We start from the raw sequence: 17,500 nt of genomic DNA on the forward strand, positions 1-17,500 counted from the left end.
GAGTGTGAGTGTGTGTGTGTGTGTGTGTGTGTGTGTGTGTGTGTGTGTGTGTGTGTGTGTGTGTGAGTGTGTGTGTGTGTGTGTGTGTGTGAGTGTGAGTGTGAGTGTGAGTGTGAGTGTGAGTGTGAGTGTGAGTGTGAGTGTGAGTGTGAGTGTGAGTGTGAGTGTGAGTGTGAGTGTGAGTGTGAGTGTGTGTTGAGGCACAGGAGTCAGTCTTTGGTGTTTCTCAGAGTCTGTGGGCCGGAGTGTCAGAGTTTGGTGCTGTGTGTGTCAGGTGTGCCGTCCCTCAGGGCTCCTCCTCCGCTCTGCAAGGCCCCTGAGGGCCCGGGGTTTCCATTACACACTGACACCGAGGTCGCGCCGCTCGGGCAGCAGGACAGCTTCACACACTCGGGCGACACACATCTGCATCGGCCCTGCTCGCCCTCGCCCCGCTCCAGCTGCACCGTCAGGCTGTGGACCCCGGCCCGGTGGAACAGCTGCAGGATCTGGCCCTGGAGCCCGGATGGCCCCGCCCAGCTCCCGTCTGGCCCCGCCCAGCTCCCGTCAGGCCCCGCCCAGCTCCCGTCAGGCCCCGCCCAGCTCCCGTCAGGCCCCGCCCAGCTCCCGTCCGGCCCCGGGGACACACACACGTGCAGAGATGCGATGTTTCGTCCTTTAGCCAGTTCCCACACGTGAGCCTCGTGAACGCTCAGCACGCCGGGGAGCTTACACACACTCTCCACTGGGACACACACACACACACACACACATTAGAGACGGCATCACATCAAAATACTGCACATCATTATTGTGTTAATAGTCAGAATAACTTCATCTGTTCTCTGATGACGAGGGCGGGGCCACCTGTCACTCATCCGGGAACTGTTGATTTCGTCAACGCCACTTTTTAGGGGAAAATAAACTCGACTCACATAGGCTGTGTTCACACTGCAGGGCTTAATGCTCAATTCCGATTTTTTGAAAAAATGCGATTTTTTTGCAAGGCCGTTCACATTTCCAATTAAATGCGACCTTTTGTGATCTCCTGTGTGAACGTGAAATGACCCAGAAGTGACCCGCATGCGCAGAAGAGAACTCAACGGTCAACGACGTCACTTGTTGTTTACGGAAGTAGCCAAATATGGGTGTCAGCATTGGAGTTCGTTTAGCTTTATTAAAGTTATTTTCGCAACGGAACCAGCATCATTACAACCTTCTCATGTTAAGAAGAAAATTAAAAAAGAGGAGGAGAGCAAGGTTTTTGGCCATGGCGTTTTGTGGAGCAGTGGTAGCAACGTCGGTACAGAGAAACGTGTGTGCGGAGTCGCAGCCAGTAGTGGTGGGAGACTGATGTGAGTGGCTTTACTGATACCGAACTCGTCAGTAACTTCAGAATGACCAGATCCACCTTCAATTATGTTTGCGAGCGCCTTCAACTAACTTTGTCACGGGAAGAGACACGTCTGCGGCGGCCCATAACAGTGCAGAAACGCGTTGGAGTTGGAGTGTATTGGCTAGCAACAGGTGCGTACTTCTTCTTTTATTGGCGGTTAGCAACTATTTCTTGTGCATTACCGCCACCACTGGACTGGAGTAAGGAACGGGAGTTACAATGATGACGTTTGTCGCGTATCAACGACGTGCGGGTCGGATAGATGTGAACTGGCAGTTCAGACTGAAGACGCATTTCAAAAGATCGGATATGTATCGGATTTGGACCACATACCCAAGTGGCCTGGGTCGCATTTGAAAAGATCGGATCTGTGTCGTTCAGACTGTCATGAAAAGATCAGATACAGGTCGCATAAGGGCAAAAAAATCGGAATTGGGTCGTTTCAGCCTGCAGTGTGAACGCAGCCATAGACTTCCATACAAAACAACGTCCAACACAGTAGGGATGCCACAATTCTCAATATAATATTGAACCGTTCGGTACGGCATTCACGGTTCAATACGCACTTGTGAATTGCGGTTTTTTTCGGTTTTGCATTTCATTAATTATTTTTCTACAAATTCTATAATTTGCCTCCATCCCAATACTGAACAACGCGGCATACATTCATATCACAGGTTAGTGGTAGAGTTATACTCCCAGAACACTAGAGTTATTCACAATCATGAAAGTTCATTATTTGCATGCGTTTTAAAGCCTTGCCGGCGTGTGCGTGGGTTTAACATGAGCGCGCGCACTAAACACTTGTTAAACACGTGATTACTGGACTAAATAGTCGTCTGACTGCGTTAATACTGTCAGATACACACAAGGTTAACATAAACACAGTCGGTTGTGTCTAAAGTGAAAGTAAAATCGTGTGTGTGTGTGTATTAGATGCGTGCAGGTCTTAAACTGACAGCGGCGCAGCCTATAGTGAACACGCTGTCCTTAAAGGGACAGTTCACTCTAAAATGATGTCATTATTTACTCACTGTAATATTGTTCCAAACTTGTATTCATTTCTCATTTTTGAGTGAACTATTCCTTTAATGTTAATACAACAACAAAAGACAAAGAGAAAATCACTCACTGCTCTTGACTGAAGAACTAATACAGCAGCTTTAATAAGAATCAGTGTATATTTTATAGTGAAGTCTATGTAGTGTTTTATTTTTTAATTCATTCAATTTCATTCTTTAATGCTGCTGTACAGCTCTGAGCTGCCAGTGTAAATCTTTATATATATAATACAGTACACTAGGAATGTGTACAAGGATTTTTTAAGTAAAGTTTAAAGTTTAAGTAAAGTTTTTAAATTCTTTTAATTAAAATGAAAGAGTATTGCAATAAAAAAGTCTCTTTAACCTCTTGCTGTTCCTGTCGCTTAAGAATAGAACAAAAAACTGATGTGACGAGCCATCAGAACCGAACCGAAAACCGTGGGTAAAAACCGAGGTGTGTATTGAACCGTGGACTAACTGTAGTGTTGCATCCCTAATACACAGTGAAGATCTTCAGAAATCAGCAATATTAAACATGTCAGTCATCATAAGTCCAGCCGGCCTACCATAGAGTGTGACACACACACACACACACTACATTTTTCAACTAAATATCCAAATAAATCTAATTATTAAACTAAATTAACCATATAAACTAAATTACTGCTCTAAAGCCCACACTGTCACTGTATGATCATTGAAATGAACTGATGACATCAGCGTTTTCTCCATAACGGCTGAATCAGATGATGCTGCATTTCCTGTTTAACACTGTAAAGCTGCTCTGAAATAATCTGCAGTGTTAAAAGCGCTATATAAATAAAGCTGACTTGACACTCTTCATCTGGTCAATTTAAAAACATGTCCCTTCATTCTCCAGCGTCAAACTGGTGTAACAAGTGAATGTTTTTGCTAGTAAACATCTCTAAATGTCTATATTTGAGCCCTGAGAGCACTCTTCAGTCAGCTGATCTTCTGAGAGCTTCATCTGTACTGCAGGACTCAGGAATGAAGTGAACTCGTCCACTGGCCGTTCTTCTGACTCCAGGAGGTGCGAGTGAATGTCCTCTGGCCACTGGGCGGAGTCGTTACACCAGTTTGACGGTGGGAGAATGAAGAGACGTGTTTTTAAATTGACCAGATGAATTGTGTGTGTGTGTGTGTGTCACACTCTATGGCAGGCCGGCTGGACATATGATGACTGACATGTTTAATATTGCTGATTTCTGAAGTTCTTCACGCCTGCCGGCTGTGTATGGACATTATTTTGTATGGGAGTCTAGTTTATTTTCCCTAAAAGTGGGCGGGAATCTGTTCAGAGACACTCTATGATGTTGTGCGTATAGACTCCAGCATCAGAGCCTCTGAGTGTGTGTGTGTGTGTGTGTGTGTGTGTGTGTGTGTGTGTGTGTGTGTGTGTGTGTGTGTGTGTGTGTGTGTGTGTGTGTGTGTGAGATGGGTAGGTTTAGGGGCAGTGTGTGTGTGTGTGTGTGTGTGTGTGTGTGTGTGTGTGTGTGTGTGTGTGTGTGTGTGTGTGTGTGTGTGTGTGTGTGTGTGTGTGTGTGTGTGTGTGTGTGTGTACTCACAGACGGGGCTCAGCTGCAGGTCGACGGGGCTCATCTGAAGCAGGATGCCGGCCGTTTCTTTGACCAGCGGGACGGCTGTAGACATGATGATGGCCACCATGATGAGCGTCAGGCTGGGGTCCACATAACACTGCCAGTTACAGGGGCTCCCGGGGGCCAGGGGCCACACATAGAACAGAGCTGACGCCACCACCACCACCACCGACCCCAGAGCGTCATTCAACACGTGGAGCAGCACACCTGCGGAGAGCGGAGGTCAGGGACAGCACACACACACACACACACACACACACACACACACACACACACACACACACACACACACACACACACACACACACACACACACACACACACACACACACACACACACACACACACACACACACACACACACACACACACACACACACACACACACACACACTCACACTCACACTCACACTCACTCTCACACTCACACACACTCACATACTCACTCACTCACTCACTCACACACTCACTCACTCACTCACTCACTCTCACACTCACACACACTCACATACTCACTCACTCACTCACTCACACACTCACTCACTCACTCACTCACTCTCACACTCACACACACTCACATACTCACTCACTCACTCACTCACTCACTCACACACACACACACACACACCTCGGATGTTCAGGGGCGGTCCTTCTTTCTCCGCCTTCTCGTCCTGGAGGCCTGTGGATAATGCAGAATGAACACGTCTGTCATGGCGGATTATAAATCAAAGCACAGCATTAATAACAATATGACATCATCAACACATCATCCTCAATAAACCCGTCTCCGGTGTGATGACTCCGATACTTCCAATATTACGATTTATTATAACCTCTGACCAGTGTTTGGGGAAACGCATTACAACTAACTTGAGTTGCGTAATCATATCACTTTTCCCAAGTAACTAGTAAAGTAACGCATTACTTTTCAAATTTACAACAAAATATCTGAGTTACTTTTTCACATTAGTTTGACTGACAGCTCTCCTGCCCTCATGTTGAGAGTTAGTGCAGAGGTGTGTGTGTGTGTGTTTGTGTGTGTGTGTGTGTGTGTGTGTGTGTGTGTGTGTGTGTGTGTGTGTGTGTGTACATGATGGTTATTGTAGTTCTAGACTAAATGTGAGCATTTATTCATCTCACTTGCACAATAAAGATTCTGTCCTCCTCAAAATTAATAAAATCAGTCAAATGCAAAATCAGAGTATATGCAAACCTCCAATAATTAAATGTTCAATAAAACAACTATTTTTATGCATAATCTACCTCTATATTTAATTGACCAATGTCTTGCTGCTGACCTTTGATGATGAAAATTACTAGATTTTTAGTTTTTATTGGTAAATCTTTTTTCTCCTGCATCTCTTCTCCATTATCCAGAGCTGCGCCCTCTAGTGTTCATGAGGGAATCTGCATCTTCACCTCAGTCTGAGGATTATTTACATTTTGGTATGAAGAGGTCTTTACAAAAATATAACTCTTTTGTCATAAAAAAAAAACAAGCCCAGCCCAGGTGAGAAAAAGTAACGCAAAAGTAACGTAACGCATTACTTTTCTTAAAAAGTAACTAAGTAACTCAATTAGTTAGTTTTTAAGGGAGTAACGCAATACTGTAATGCATTACTTTTCAAAGTAACTGTTTCTGTCTGGTTTCTCCAAGGTTTATTTTCCTCCATTCTGCTCCTGATGGGGTTTGGGTTTCCTCTGGCTTGGCTCAGTTGGAGACACTACATGTTCAACTAAACATCCAAATAAATCTAAACTAAATCACTGCTCTAAAGCCCACACTGTCACTGTATGATAACTGAAATGAACTGATGACATCAGCGTTTTCTCCAGAATGGCTCTGAATAAAATGATGCTGCATTATTTTCCAGTTTCACACTAAAGCTGTCCTTGACCATCCGCACCTGCTTCCTCCTCCTCCGCCGCCGCCTCGTCCTTCTCGTTGCGCGGCCCCGACGCGTCGCTCCTCCGCCAGAACGCGCAGAGGCAGCTGTAGTCCTGGAAGATGAGCAGCCCGACCACATTCACCGCCAGCCCCAGCGAGCCCACGATCAGCACCAGCGGCGGGTCGTCGATGGCCTGCGGGAGCGCGATCCTCTTCAGCGACTCCATGGACACGGAGAAGCAGAGCGCGGCGAGGAACACCGCGTTGGCCAGCGCGCCCACCACCTCCGCGCGCCCCATGCCGTAGGTGAAGCGCCCCGAGCCCGCGCGCCGCGCCACCCGCGCCGACGTCAGCCCGACGCACAGCGACAGGATGTCCGAGAGCATGTTGAAGGAGTCGGACACCAGCGCGATGGAGTTGCCCATGTATCCCGCCACGATCTCCGCCACGAAGAAGATGACGGTGATCACGAGCATCAGGATCAGGCGGCACGTCTTCCCGCTGTAGCGGCCCATGCTCGCGCAGGTGTGTGTGGAGGCGCAGGTGTGTGTGTGTGTGTGTGTGTGGAGGGGCAGGTGTGTGTGAGTCTCGCTGCTCATCACCTGCTGTATCTCACGTCGCCGACCGTGAGTTGGCACTTTTTCCGCGCACGGATGATCGCGAGCGCGCGCGCGTCTGGTGTGTTGTGTTGTGTTGTGAGGGATTCCTGTCATTGTCACCTTTGGACACACACACACACACACACACACACACACACACACACACACACTCATCCAGCTGGTTTTTTTCCTGCTTACAGCGTTAGTTAGTGAGTTCCATGCAGGTCGGCGGGGTCGCGCGTGTGCGTGCTCAGCGTGACTGTACACCAGTCAAATATTAAATCATGCCAGATTATCACGATCATAAACCCTCATATCTCAGGAGATCATTCCCGTGTTCCCACTAAAACAACATAACGCTTCCTCGCGTTAGGAACACAAACAGCTTCTCAGCTTTACTGACTCCATTAACAACACATGTAAAGGCGCAGTGTGTAACATCTCCACTACTTCAGTGGGTTTTTTATTAATGCAAAAATATATAACTCGCAACAATTATAAAACAAGACAAAAAACAAAAAATATGTACAATTAAAGCTACACTGTGTAACTGTTTTAGTTTATTCTTAGCTAAAAACACTTAAGGCCCGGGTATACTTCGGCCGTCCGCGTTCATGCTCCGCCCGCATGACGTAATTTTCGTCACTCTGAGGGATCGTGGCCGGCCGCACACCCCGTCCGCGCGCAGCCCAAATTTTCAGACCGCGCGGACGGTCCGCGTGCAACAGCGCATGCGCCAGCAGTACAGAAGAGTCCACTAGGTGGCAATACACACAGTATTGAGCACAGTGTTCAGCCGTCGAAGAAGAGTGTGCAAAGACCGGTTTAAAAACAACACGCTTGGGAAAAAAATAGAGAATTGTTGATTCTTCAGTGTTTCTTCCAAACTATGTTGAAATGGTGGATCCACTACAGTTCTTCTCCGATCATGCCCAGCGAATGTCCCGTTGATGACAGGACTCAGTGCTGCCCTCCGATGTCTGGTGGAGCATAGACATTTTTTTACTGCGCATGTGTCGAACGCGATCATCCGCGCGCATCCGTTGTGTAGTATACTATGAAAGACGCGCGGACAGGGCTGCGCGCGTGACGCGTCCGGGCGCGGTAAGTGAAGTATACCCGGGCCTTTAGTTCTTTCAAAAATATATGTGCTCATTAATGTATATTTACTTCTTTCAAGTAATAAAGTATTCTGGTAAGTTTATAATATGCCATTGTAAACACATACGGGTGAGGTGGACAAAGTGCACAACTCCATTACTCGAGTGAAAGTAAAAATACCACTGGTCAAATATTACTCTGTTACAAGTGAAAGTTGTTAAAAACTATGTTTACTTAAGTAAAAGTACAGAAGTACTCGCTTTTAAAAGTACTTAAGTATCAAAAGTAGATTTCCTTTATGTCAATGCATTATTTTATCATTGTTGTATTATTGTATAAATGCATGGTGGTTTAAGCCAGTCAGTGATGCTCCTTACGACTACCTTAAACTCATTTAAATACTTAAAAGTTACAAAGCTTTTTACGAAGCTGCTGTCCCTTTAAGGCAGAATGCACAGATCCTACACACTGATACACATCTGATATTCCCTCAACTGTTTACGCTCACTTATGACATAATCAACTTTGTTTACGTGAATACTTTCCAAAATAAAAATTGACATTGTGTGTGTATTGGTCTGTTTAAGTGCGAAAAACACACAAAAGAAGCTGAAATCAGTGCTCGTGCTCATCTCAGAGGCAGAAAAACACACTGAACTGATCTTTCATCAGGCTTTCTCAGATTCATCCATATGTCTGCGCTTCTCTTTCTCCAGACTTTTACATTTTGCACAAAAAAAAAAACTTTTAAAGAAGAAAAAAAATCATCCACTGACTTGCAAAGCTGCTACAGAAACGACTTTTGACTTCGAGGATCTTGATAGAAATGTAGTGGAGTGAAAAGTACGATATTTGTCTTTCAAATGTAGTGAAGTTAAAGTAAAAGTTTCCTTAAAAAATAATACTTCAGTAAAGTACAGATACTCAAAAAGTGTACTTAAGTGCAGTCCTCAAGTAAATGTGCTTAGCTACTGCCCACCTCTGCATACGGGTGAGGGTTTGAATGCGGGTCTCCATGTTGATCCTCCATCTTGAAAGTACATTAGCCAAAGAGGGACATTCCCGTAAACTCAAGCTTGGCCTTTGGCGTTTTAACACTCGATGGCTCCGTGTCCAATGTGGACGAGGTCGAGCTGGAAGCCATGTTAATCTTGGACTAAATCAGCCACCGTAGGAGTTAAAACAAAATCAGAATTGAGAGGAACAGAAACTAATATTCACTGGATGGTCATACACCAGTTCACCACTAGATGGAGGAAAATATCACACAGTGGAGCTTTAATGTAATTCATGCCAGGGGTAAAATTACAATAATTTAAAGTAACAAAAAGCTTCATAGGTCTTTATTGCTATTTTGTTTTTAATTGTATCTAATGTAGTACCATATTGTTTAATTTCTTTTATAAAATGTTCAACGCTTGGCTTAGCTTTAGCCCATTTTTTTTTTTTACATGAATGTGATATTTTCCAATTAAAATGAAAAGTTGTATAAGGAAGCACATTCGACAAAGAAAAATATTGTGTCATACAGAAGATCAGTGTGTTATATTTTGTGTAAATCAGTGATGACACGGCCCGTGTGTGTGTGTGTGTGTGTGTGTGTGTGTGTGCGTCGCCATCAGTGACATCATCCCGGCGTGTTATTGTGCAGTAACCATGGCAACACCAGCCCCTTTCATGCATGAATTATGGAAAACATTATCTAGATTTTTTTAAGACTCTTTTTATTACTTTAATATGATGCTACAATTGAAATCCATAAATTTTTGTTTTGTACAAAATGCTGTTTTATTTAAAAATGATTTAACTGTCCACGTATACACTGTAAACATATGGAATATTGTGTCCTCTGGGATATTCTGTTATTCTGACTGTTTGAAGGCAAAATGCTCATTGTCTGGTTACACTTTATTTCAATAGTCCACTTTAAACATTCTACTAACTATAAGTAACTCTGCATCTACATGTCCACTAACTGGCATTAGAGTATTAGTAGACTGTCTGTAGACTGGTAGGTTATGGTTATGGTTATGGTTATGGTTAGTAGAATAAGTTGAATTGTAGTTGCAAAGTTTCTTATAGTCATAGAATGTCTGTTGGGGACCAACAAAATAAAGTTTTAGTAAATATTAATCTGACAGTCTACAAATACTCTAATGCCAGTTAGTGGACATGTAGATGCAGAGTTACTTATAGTTAGTAGAATGTCTAAATAAAGTGTTACCTTGTGTCTCATGTGTAAAGTTGCCATTTAATAATGTAATATGTCATTTTAAATGTTGATATATTTGTTTTATTACTATATTAGACAATTCAAAACATATTTGTAAAAATAGAACAGATACACGAGCAGGATACAGAAATCAGACTTCATGCAATCTGACAGGGAGTTTTTGGTCTATAAAAACTACATTTTACTCTAAATTTTAGTTTATAAAATACTAACCTATTCATCATACGTTACTGTATAAACTAATTTTTGTTTTTAGCTCAATCGGCCTCCTTGTGTAAAAGTTTTCCACAGATATGCCTGGGCCATTCGGCACATGTCAGCCATCTTGGATTAATGATGTCATCAAGCAATGAATATTTGTAATTTGCAATGCTTTCATAATTTTGGAAAGATTTGTCCAGATTTATAATTGACAACATTGACTCCACTTTTTCTTTGTGTTTAGAAAACGTTATATTTGGTTTTAATAATATCCCCTCAAGTAAAAGGAAAGAATACTATATTTTAAATTTAATTTTAGCTAAATTCCATATTCATAAATGTAAGTACAATAAAACTCAACCTTTTTTGGTTCTTGAAAAAGAAATACAGATATAAATTAATACTATCCTTCATTCCCGCAATAAGAAAGCCATTAAAACTGTTTCTGTTTGTGAATCCTTTGATATTTTTATATAATGTTTAGCCCCCCCGATGACAGTTTTTTTTCCTATTTGTATGTATTGCAGTTCTGACTGTACATTTACTTTGTTTGCTTAAAGTGCAATAAAATAAAATAAAAAACAAGACAGTGGCCAGTGTTCTAATGTTGCTGACGCCGCCTCAACACATGACACATTAATCACCACTAAATCTCCATTTGCACAACTAACATTATATAACACTTCATTTGAGCATTAAAGGAAACGAGTTCACACAACTCAAACCATGAAGCGGTTGAGTTTACTGGAAATATATCAGAGCTGTGAACTCAACTCATGAGAGTTCATTCGACTCAACTCATTTAAGTTTGTCCAACTCAAACCTGTGGAGTATTGAGGGTTTACAGAGCAGAAGCTTCAGGCGCGGTTTCTGTCATTACACTGGTGTGTGTGTGTGTGTGTGTGTGTGTGTGTGTGTGTGTGTGTGTGTGTGTGTGTGTGTGTGTGTGTGTGTGTGTGTGTGTGTGTGTGTGTGTGTGTGTGTGTGTGTGTGTGTGTGTGTGTGTGTGTGTGTGTGTGTGTGTGTGGAACATCTGACTCCGTCCGCGTTTCATAAGCGGAGCAGCAGAAGTGAGGTTTTGTTCGGTGTACGTGCGCTGGGCTTGAATGACAGCGGCTGAAAGACGAAACCCTTGTGTTAATACACACAGAGCAGAAGATGATCCGCCTCTCCTGATGTTTACATGAAGACGAGCACGTTCTTCTCTTCACTGCCCTCTGCTGGACACATACACACACACACACACACACACGAGTGAACAGCCCTGACCCGTCTCTGATGGACTCCTCTAGACCCCTGAAGGTGTGCTGTGGGATCTGGCACCAAGATGTTAGCAGCAGATCCTTTAAGTCCTGTAAGTTGCGAGGTGTGGCCTCCATGGATGGGACTTGTTTGTCCAGCTCAATGACCCTCCATGACCCTGTGGCCGGTTCTCCACTGGTCCTCCATGACCCTGTGGCCGGTTCTCCACTGGTCCTCCATGACCCTGTGGCTGGTTCTCCACTGGTCCTCCATGACCCTGTGGCCGGTTCTCCACTGGTCCTCCATGACCCTGTGGCTGGTTCTCCACTGGTCCTCCATGACCCTGTGGCCGGTTCTCCACTGGTCCTCCATGACCCTGTGGCCGGTTCTCCACTGGTCCTCCATGACCCTGTGGCCGGTTCTCCACTGGTCCTCCATGACCCTGTGGCCGGTTCTCCACTGGTCCTTCATGACCCTGTGGCCGGTTCTCCACTGGTCCTTCATGACCCTGTGGCCGGTTCTCCACTGGTCCTCCATGACCCTGTGGCCGGTTCTCCACTGGTCCTCCATGACCCTGTGGCCGGTTCTCCACTGGTCCTCCATGACCCTGTGACCGGTTCTCCACTGGTCCATCATGACCCTGTGACCGGTTCTCCACTGGTCCTTCATGACCCTGTGGCCGGTTCTCCACTGGTCCTTCATGACCCTGTGGCCGGTTCTCCACTGGTCCTCCATGACCCTGTGGCCGGTTCTCCACTGGTCCTCCATGACCCTGTGGCCGGTTCTCCACTGGTCCTCCATGACCCTGTGGCCGGTTCTCCACTGGTCCTCCATGACCCTGTGGCCGGTTCTCCACTGGTCCTTCATGACCCTGTGGCCGGTTCTCCACTGGTCCTTCATGACCCTGTGGCCGGTTCTCCACTGGTCCTCCATGACCCTGTGGCCGGTTCTCCACTGGTCCTCCATGACCCTGTGGCCGGTTCTCCACTGGTCCTCCATGACCCTGTGGCCGGTTCTCCACTGGTCCTCCATGACCCTGTGGCCGGTTCTCCACTGGTCCTTCATGACCCTGTGGCCGGTTCTCCACTGGTCCTCCATGACCCTGTGGCCGGTTCTCCACTGGTCCTCCATGACCCTGTGGCCGGTTCTCCACTGGTCCTCCATGACCCTGTGGCCGGTTCTCCACTGGTCCTCCATGACCCTGTGGCCGGTTCTCCACTGGTCCTTCATGACCCTGTGGCCGGTTCTCCACTGGTCCTCCATGACCCTGTGGCCGGTTCTCCACTGGTCCTCCATGACCCTGTGGCCGGTTCTCCACTGGTCCTCCATGACCCTGTGGCCGGTTCTCCACTGGTCCTTCATGACCCTGTGGCCGGTTCTCCACTGGTCCTTCATGACCCTGTGGCTGGTTCTCCACTGGTCCTTCATGACCCTGTGGCCGGTTCTCCACTGGTCCTCCATGACCCTGTGGCCGGTTCTCCACTGGTTCTCCATGACCCTGTGGCCGGTTCTCCACTGGTCCTCCATGACCCTGTGGCCGGTTCTCCACTGGTCCTCCATGACCCTGTGGCCGGTTCTCCACTGGTCCTTCATGACCCTGTGGCCGGTTCTCCACTGGTCCTTCATGACCCTGTGGCCGGTTCTCCACTGGTCCTTCATGACCCTGTGGCCGGTTCTCCACTGGTCCTCCATGACCCTGTGGCCGGTTCTCTACTGGTCCTTCATGACCCTGTGGCCGGTTCTCCACTGGTCCTTCATGACCCTGTGGCCGGTTCTCTACTGGTCCTTCATGACCCTGTGGCCGGTTCTCCACTGGTCCTCCATGACCCTGTGGCCGGTTCTCCACTGGTCCTTCATGACCCTGTGGCCGGTTCTCCACTGGTCCTCCATGACCCTGTGGCCGGTTCTCTACTGGTCCTTCATGACCCTGTGGCCGGTTCTCCACTGGTCCTTCATGACCCTGTGGCCGGTTCTCCACTTGTCCTTCATGACCCTGTGGCCGGTTCTCCACTGGTCCTCCATGACCCTGTGGCCGGTTCTCCACTGGTCCTCCATGACCCTGTGGCCGGTTCTCCACTTGTCCTTCATGATCCTGTGGCCGGTTCTCCACTGGTCCTTCATGACCCTGTGGCCGGTTCTCCACTGGTCCTCCATGACCCTGTGGCCGGTTCTCCACTGGTCCTTCATGACCCTGTGGCCGGTTCTCCACTGGTCCTCCATGACCCTGTGGCCGGTTCTCCACTGGTCCTTCATGACCCTGTGGCCGGTTCTCCACTGGTCCTCCATGACCCTGTGGCCGGTTCTCCACTGGTCCTCCATGACCCTGTGGCCGGTTCTCCACTGGTCCTTCATGACCCTGTGGCCGGTTCTCCACTGGTCCTCCATGACCCTGTGGCCGGTTCTCCACTGGTCCTTCATGACCCTGTGGCCGGTTCTCCACTGGTCCTCCATGATCCTGTGGCCGGTTCTCCACTGGTCCTCCATGACCCTGTGGCCGGTTCTCCACTGGTCCTCCATGACCCTGTGGCCGGTTCTCCACTGGTCCTCCATGACCCTGTGGCCGGTTCTCCACTGGTCCTCCATGACCCTGTGGCCGGTTCTCCACTGGTCCTTCATGACCCTGTGGCCGGTTCTCCACTGGTCCTCCATGACCCTGTGGCCGGTTCTCCACTGGTCCTCCATGACCCTGTGGCCGGTTCTCCACTGGTCCTTCATGACCCTGTGGCCGGTTCTCCACTGGTCCTTCATGACCCTGTGGCCGGTTCTCCACTGGTCCTTCATGACCCTGTGGCCGGTTCTCCACTGGTCCTTCATGACCCTGTGGCCGGTTCTCCACTGGTCCTTCATGACCCTGTGGCCGGTTCTCCACTGGTCCTCCATGACCCTGTGGCCGGTTCTCCACTGGTCCTCCATGACCCTGTGGCTGGTTCTCCACTGTTCCTTCATGACCCTGTGGCCGGTTCTCCACTGGTCCTTCATGACCCTGTGGCCGGTTCTCCACTGGTCCTTCATGACCCTGTGGCCGGTTCTCCACTGGTCCTCCATGACCCTGTGGCTGGTTCTCCACTGTTCCTTCATGACCCTGTGGCCGGTTCTCCACTGGTCCTTCATGACCCTGTGGCCGGTTCTCCACTGGTCCTTCATGACCCTGTGGCCGGTTCTCCACTGGTCCTTCATGACCCTGTGGCCGGTTCTCCACTGGTCCTTCATGACCCTGTGGCCGGTTCTCCACTGGTCCTTCATGACCCTGTGGCCGGTTCTCCACTGGTCCTTCCTTGGAGCACTTTTGATGTTCTAATGTTCTGCCTAAACCTCAGCTGAGATGAGAAACCGCACACGGACACACATGATGAACAGAAGAGGCTTTAATGATATAGAGAAGCAGAAACAACAAACACTGAAGAGAAACGATCATAAGCCGCTGAGGAATGAGATTTACAGGAGCTGAGCGCTTTAGACCCCACAAATCCAGCGAGCAATGTGTGTGTGTGTGTGTGTGTGATCAACAGGCTGTGTGTGTTTGTGTGTGTGTGATCAACTGGCTGTGTGGCTCTGTGTGTGTGTGTGTGTGTGTGTGTGATCAACAGGCTGTGTGTGTTTGTGTGTGTGATCAACAGGCTGTGTGTGTGTGTGTGTGTGTGCGTGATCAACAGGATGTGTGTGTTTGTTTGTGTGTGTGTGTGTGTGTGTGTGATCAACAGGCTGTGTGTGTGTGTGTGTTGAATCTTGAATCTTGAATCTGTGTGGCTCTGTGTGTGTGTGTGTGTGATCAACAGGCTGTGTGGCTCTGTGTGTGTGTGTGTGTGTGTGTGTGTGTGTGTGTGTGTGTGTGTGTGTGTGTGTGTGTGTGTGTGATCTACAGGCTGATGCAGAGATGTTTGACATGCATTCGGCTCATGGCAGCTGAAAGCCTGTTTGACCAGAGACGCTTCGACCTCCTGAAGGCCTGAACCGGTCGGTCGAGCTGACGACACACGGCTGGAGGGAGTGTGTGTGGGTGTGTGTGTCTGAGTGAGTGTGAGTGTGTGTGTGTGTGTGAGCACGGGCCACAGCCATTACATCATCACCTCTGGACGAGAGGAGCAATTCAGAGCCGCTAATCTCCTGATGAAGGCAACACACACACACCTCTCTCTCACACACACACACACACACACACACACACACACACACACACACACACACACACACACACACACACACACACACAAAGTCTCTCTCACAAACACACACACACTGCTGTATTATTCATGTGTTATTGCTGAGCTTGACTCGTGTCTTCAGCTCTTCATCAGTGAACGTTAAGCAACACTTCTCTCAGATGTGTGTGTGTGTGTGTGTCTGTCTGTCCTCAGAGCACGTGCGTGCGTGTGTGTGTGTGTGTGTGTGTGTCTGTCTGTCCTCAGAGCACGTGTGTGTGTGTGTGTGTCTGTCTGTCCTCAGAGCACGCACGTGTGTGTGTGTGTCTGTCTGTCCTCAGAGCACGCACGTGTGTGTGTGTGTGTGTGTGTGTGTGTGTGTGTGTGTGTCTGTCTGTCCTCAGAGCACGTGTGTGTGTGTGTGTGTGTGTGTGTGTGTGTCTGTCTGTCCTCAGAGCACGTGTGTGTGTGTGTGTGTGTCTGTCTGTCCTCAGAGCACGTGTGTGTGTGTGTGTGTGCTCCGTCATCATATTGAGAGTTTAATAAAGGTGCTGACAAACTCAGTATTGAACTAATCTAATCTGCATATCTGTAGAAGTGATGCGTAACGCTCGCATAAACCTGAAGACACAACCACAGCAATAACAGAGCGCCACACACACACGTGCTCACAAACACACACACCCTCACCCTCTCACACACACACACACACTCACACACACACGCGCACGCGCAGAGGAAGAGCACATGACTCAGTGTTATAACCACGGCCTCATCACTCAATGAAAGCAGAGATTGGTCAGCGTTGAGTGTGTGTTTATTGGTGAATGTATCTGGTGGAGATGGTCAGAGGTCAGAGGTCAGAGGTCTCAGGACGCGTCTGAGGGCACGTGCTCCTCGAAGCCCTCGCTCTCCCGCACCAGCGCCCGCTCCAGGATCACCCGGCCCTCCTTATAGCGCTGACTGTCCTCCGTGGCGAACTCGTAGATCCAGCCCAGCTTACTGTTGCAGTTCTTACAGCTCACATCCCGAACCATGTGCCTGCCCGTCAGCATCACCCGGTCCTGCACCTCACTGTACTGGAGGTTCACCACCTACACACACACACACACACACACACACACCGTCAGCATCACCCGGTCCTGCACCTCACTGTACTGGAGGTTCACCACCTACACACACACACACACACACACACACACACACCGTCAGCATCACCCGGTCCTGCACCTCACTGTACTGGAGGTTCACCACCTACACACACACACACACACACACACACACACACACACACACCGTCAGCATCACCCGGTCCTGCACCTCACTGTACTGGAGGTTCACCACCTACACACACACACACACACACACACACACACACACACACACAGTCAGCATCACCCGGTCCTGCACCTCACTGTACTGGAGGTTCACCACCTACACACACACACACACACACACACACACACACACACACAGTCAGCATCACCCGGTCCTGCACCTCACTGTACTGGAGGTTCACCACCTACACACACACACACACACACACACACACACACACACACACACACACACACACACACACACACACACACACACACACACACACAGTCAGCATCACCCGGTCCTGCACCTCACTGTACTGGAGGTTCACCACCTACACACACACACACACACACACACACACACACACACACACACACACACACACACAGTCAGCATCACCCGGTCCTGCACCTCACTGTACTGGAGGTTCACCACCTACACACACACACACACACACACACACACCGTCAGCATCACCCGGTCCTGCACCTCACTGTACTGGAGGTTCACCACCTACACACACACACACACACACACACACACACACACACACCCCGTCAGCATCACCCGGTCCTGCACCTCACTGTACTGGAGGTTCACCACCTACACACACACACACACACACACACACACACACACACCTCACTGTACTGCAGGTTCATCACCTACACACACACACACACACACACACACACACCTCACTGTACTGCAGGTTCATCACCTACACACACACACAC

At 48.2% G+C, this 17,500-nt stretch overlaps 2 protein-coding genes across 2 annotated transcripts in view; both read right to left on the minus strand.

The window, feature by feature from the left end:
- Positions 1-248: 248 nt before the first annotated feature.
- On the minus strand, positions 249-6,440 carry slc30a10 (solute carrier family 30 member 10; the record flags this gene model as incomplete). The annotated part of the gene is made up of 4 exons (XM_079842287.1): positions 249-724; positions 4,005-4,244; positions 4,666-4,716; positions 5,945-6,440. 4 exons carry the CDS (start codon positions 6,438-6,440, stop codon positions 249-251), a joined length of 1,263 nt encoding a protein of 420 aa, XP_079698413.1.
- Positions 6,441-14,651: 8,211 nt separating this feature from the next.
- The window catches only part of ypel5 (yippee-like 5), a gene marked incomplete at its 5' end in the record, with an annotated part of 3,622 nt that continues 773 nt past the window's right edge, over positions 14,652-17,500 (minus strand). The window contains one exon of the mRNA XM_079842288.1: positions 14,652-16,534. Within this exon, the coding sequence (XP_079698414.1) occupies positions 16,310-16,534 (225 nt within the window). The 3' untranslated portion in view covers positions 14,652-16,309. The remainder of the gene's footprint in view (positions 16,535-17,500) is intronic.

The sequence above is a fragment of the Gobio gobio genome (assembly GCF_949357685.1).
Source record: "Gobio gobio genome assembly, chromosome: 18".
Classification (NCBI taxonomy): Eukaryota; Metazoa; Chordata; class Actinopteri; order Cypriniformes; family Gobionidae; genus Gobio; species Gobio gobio.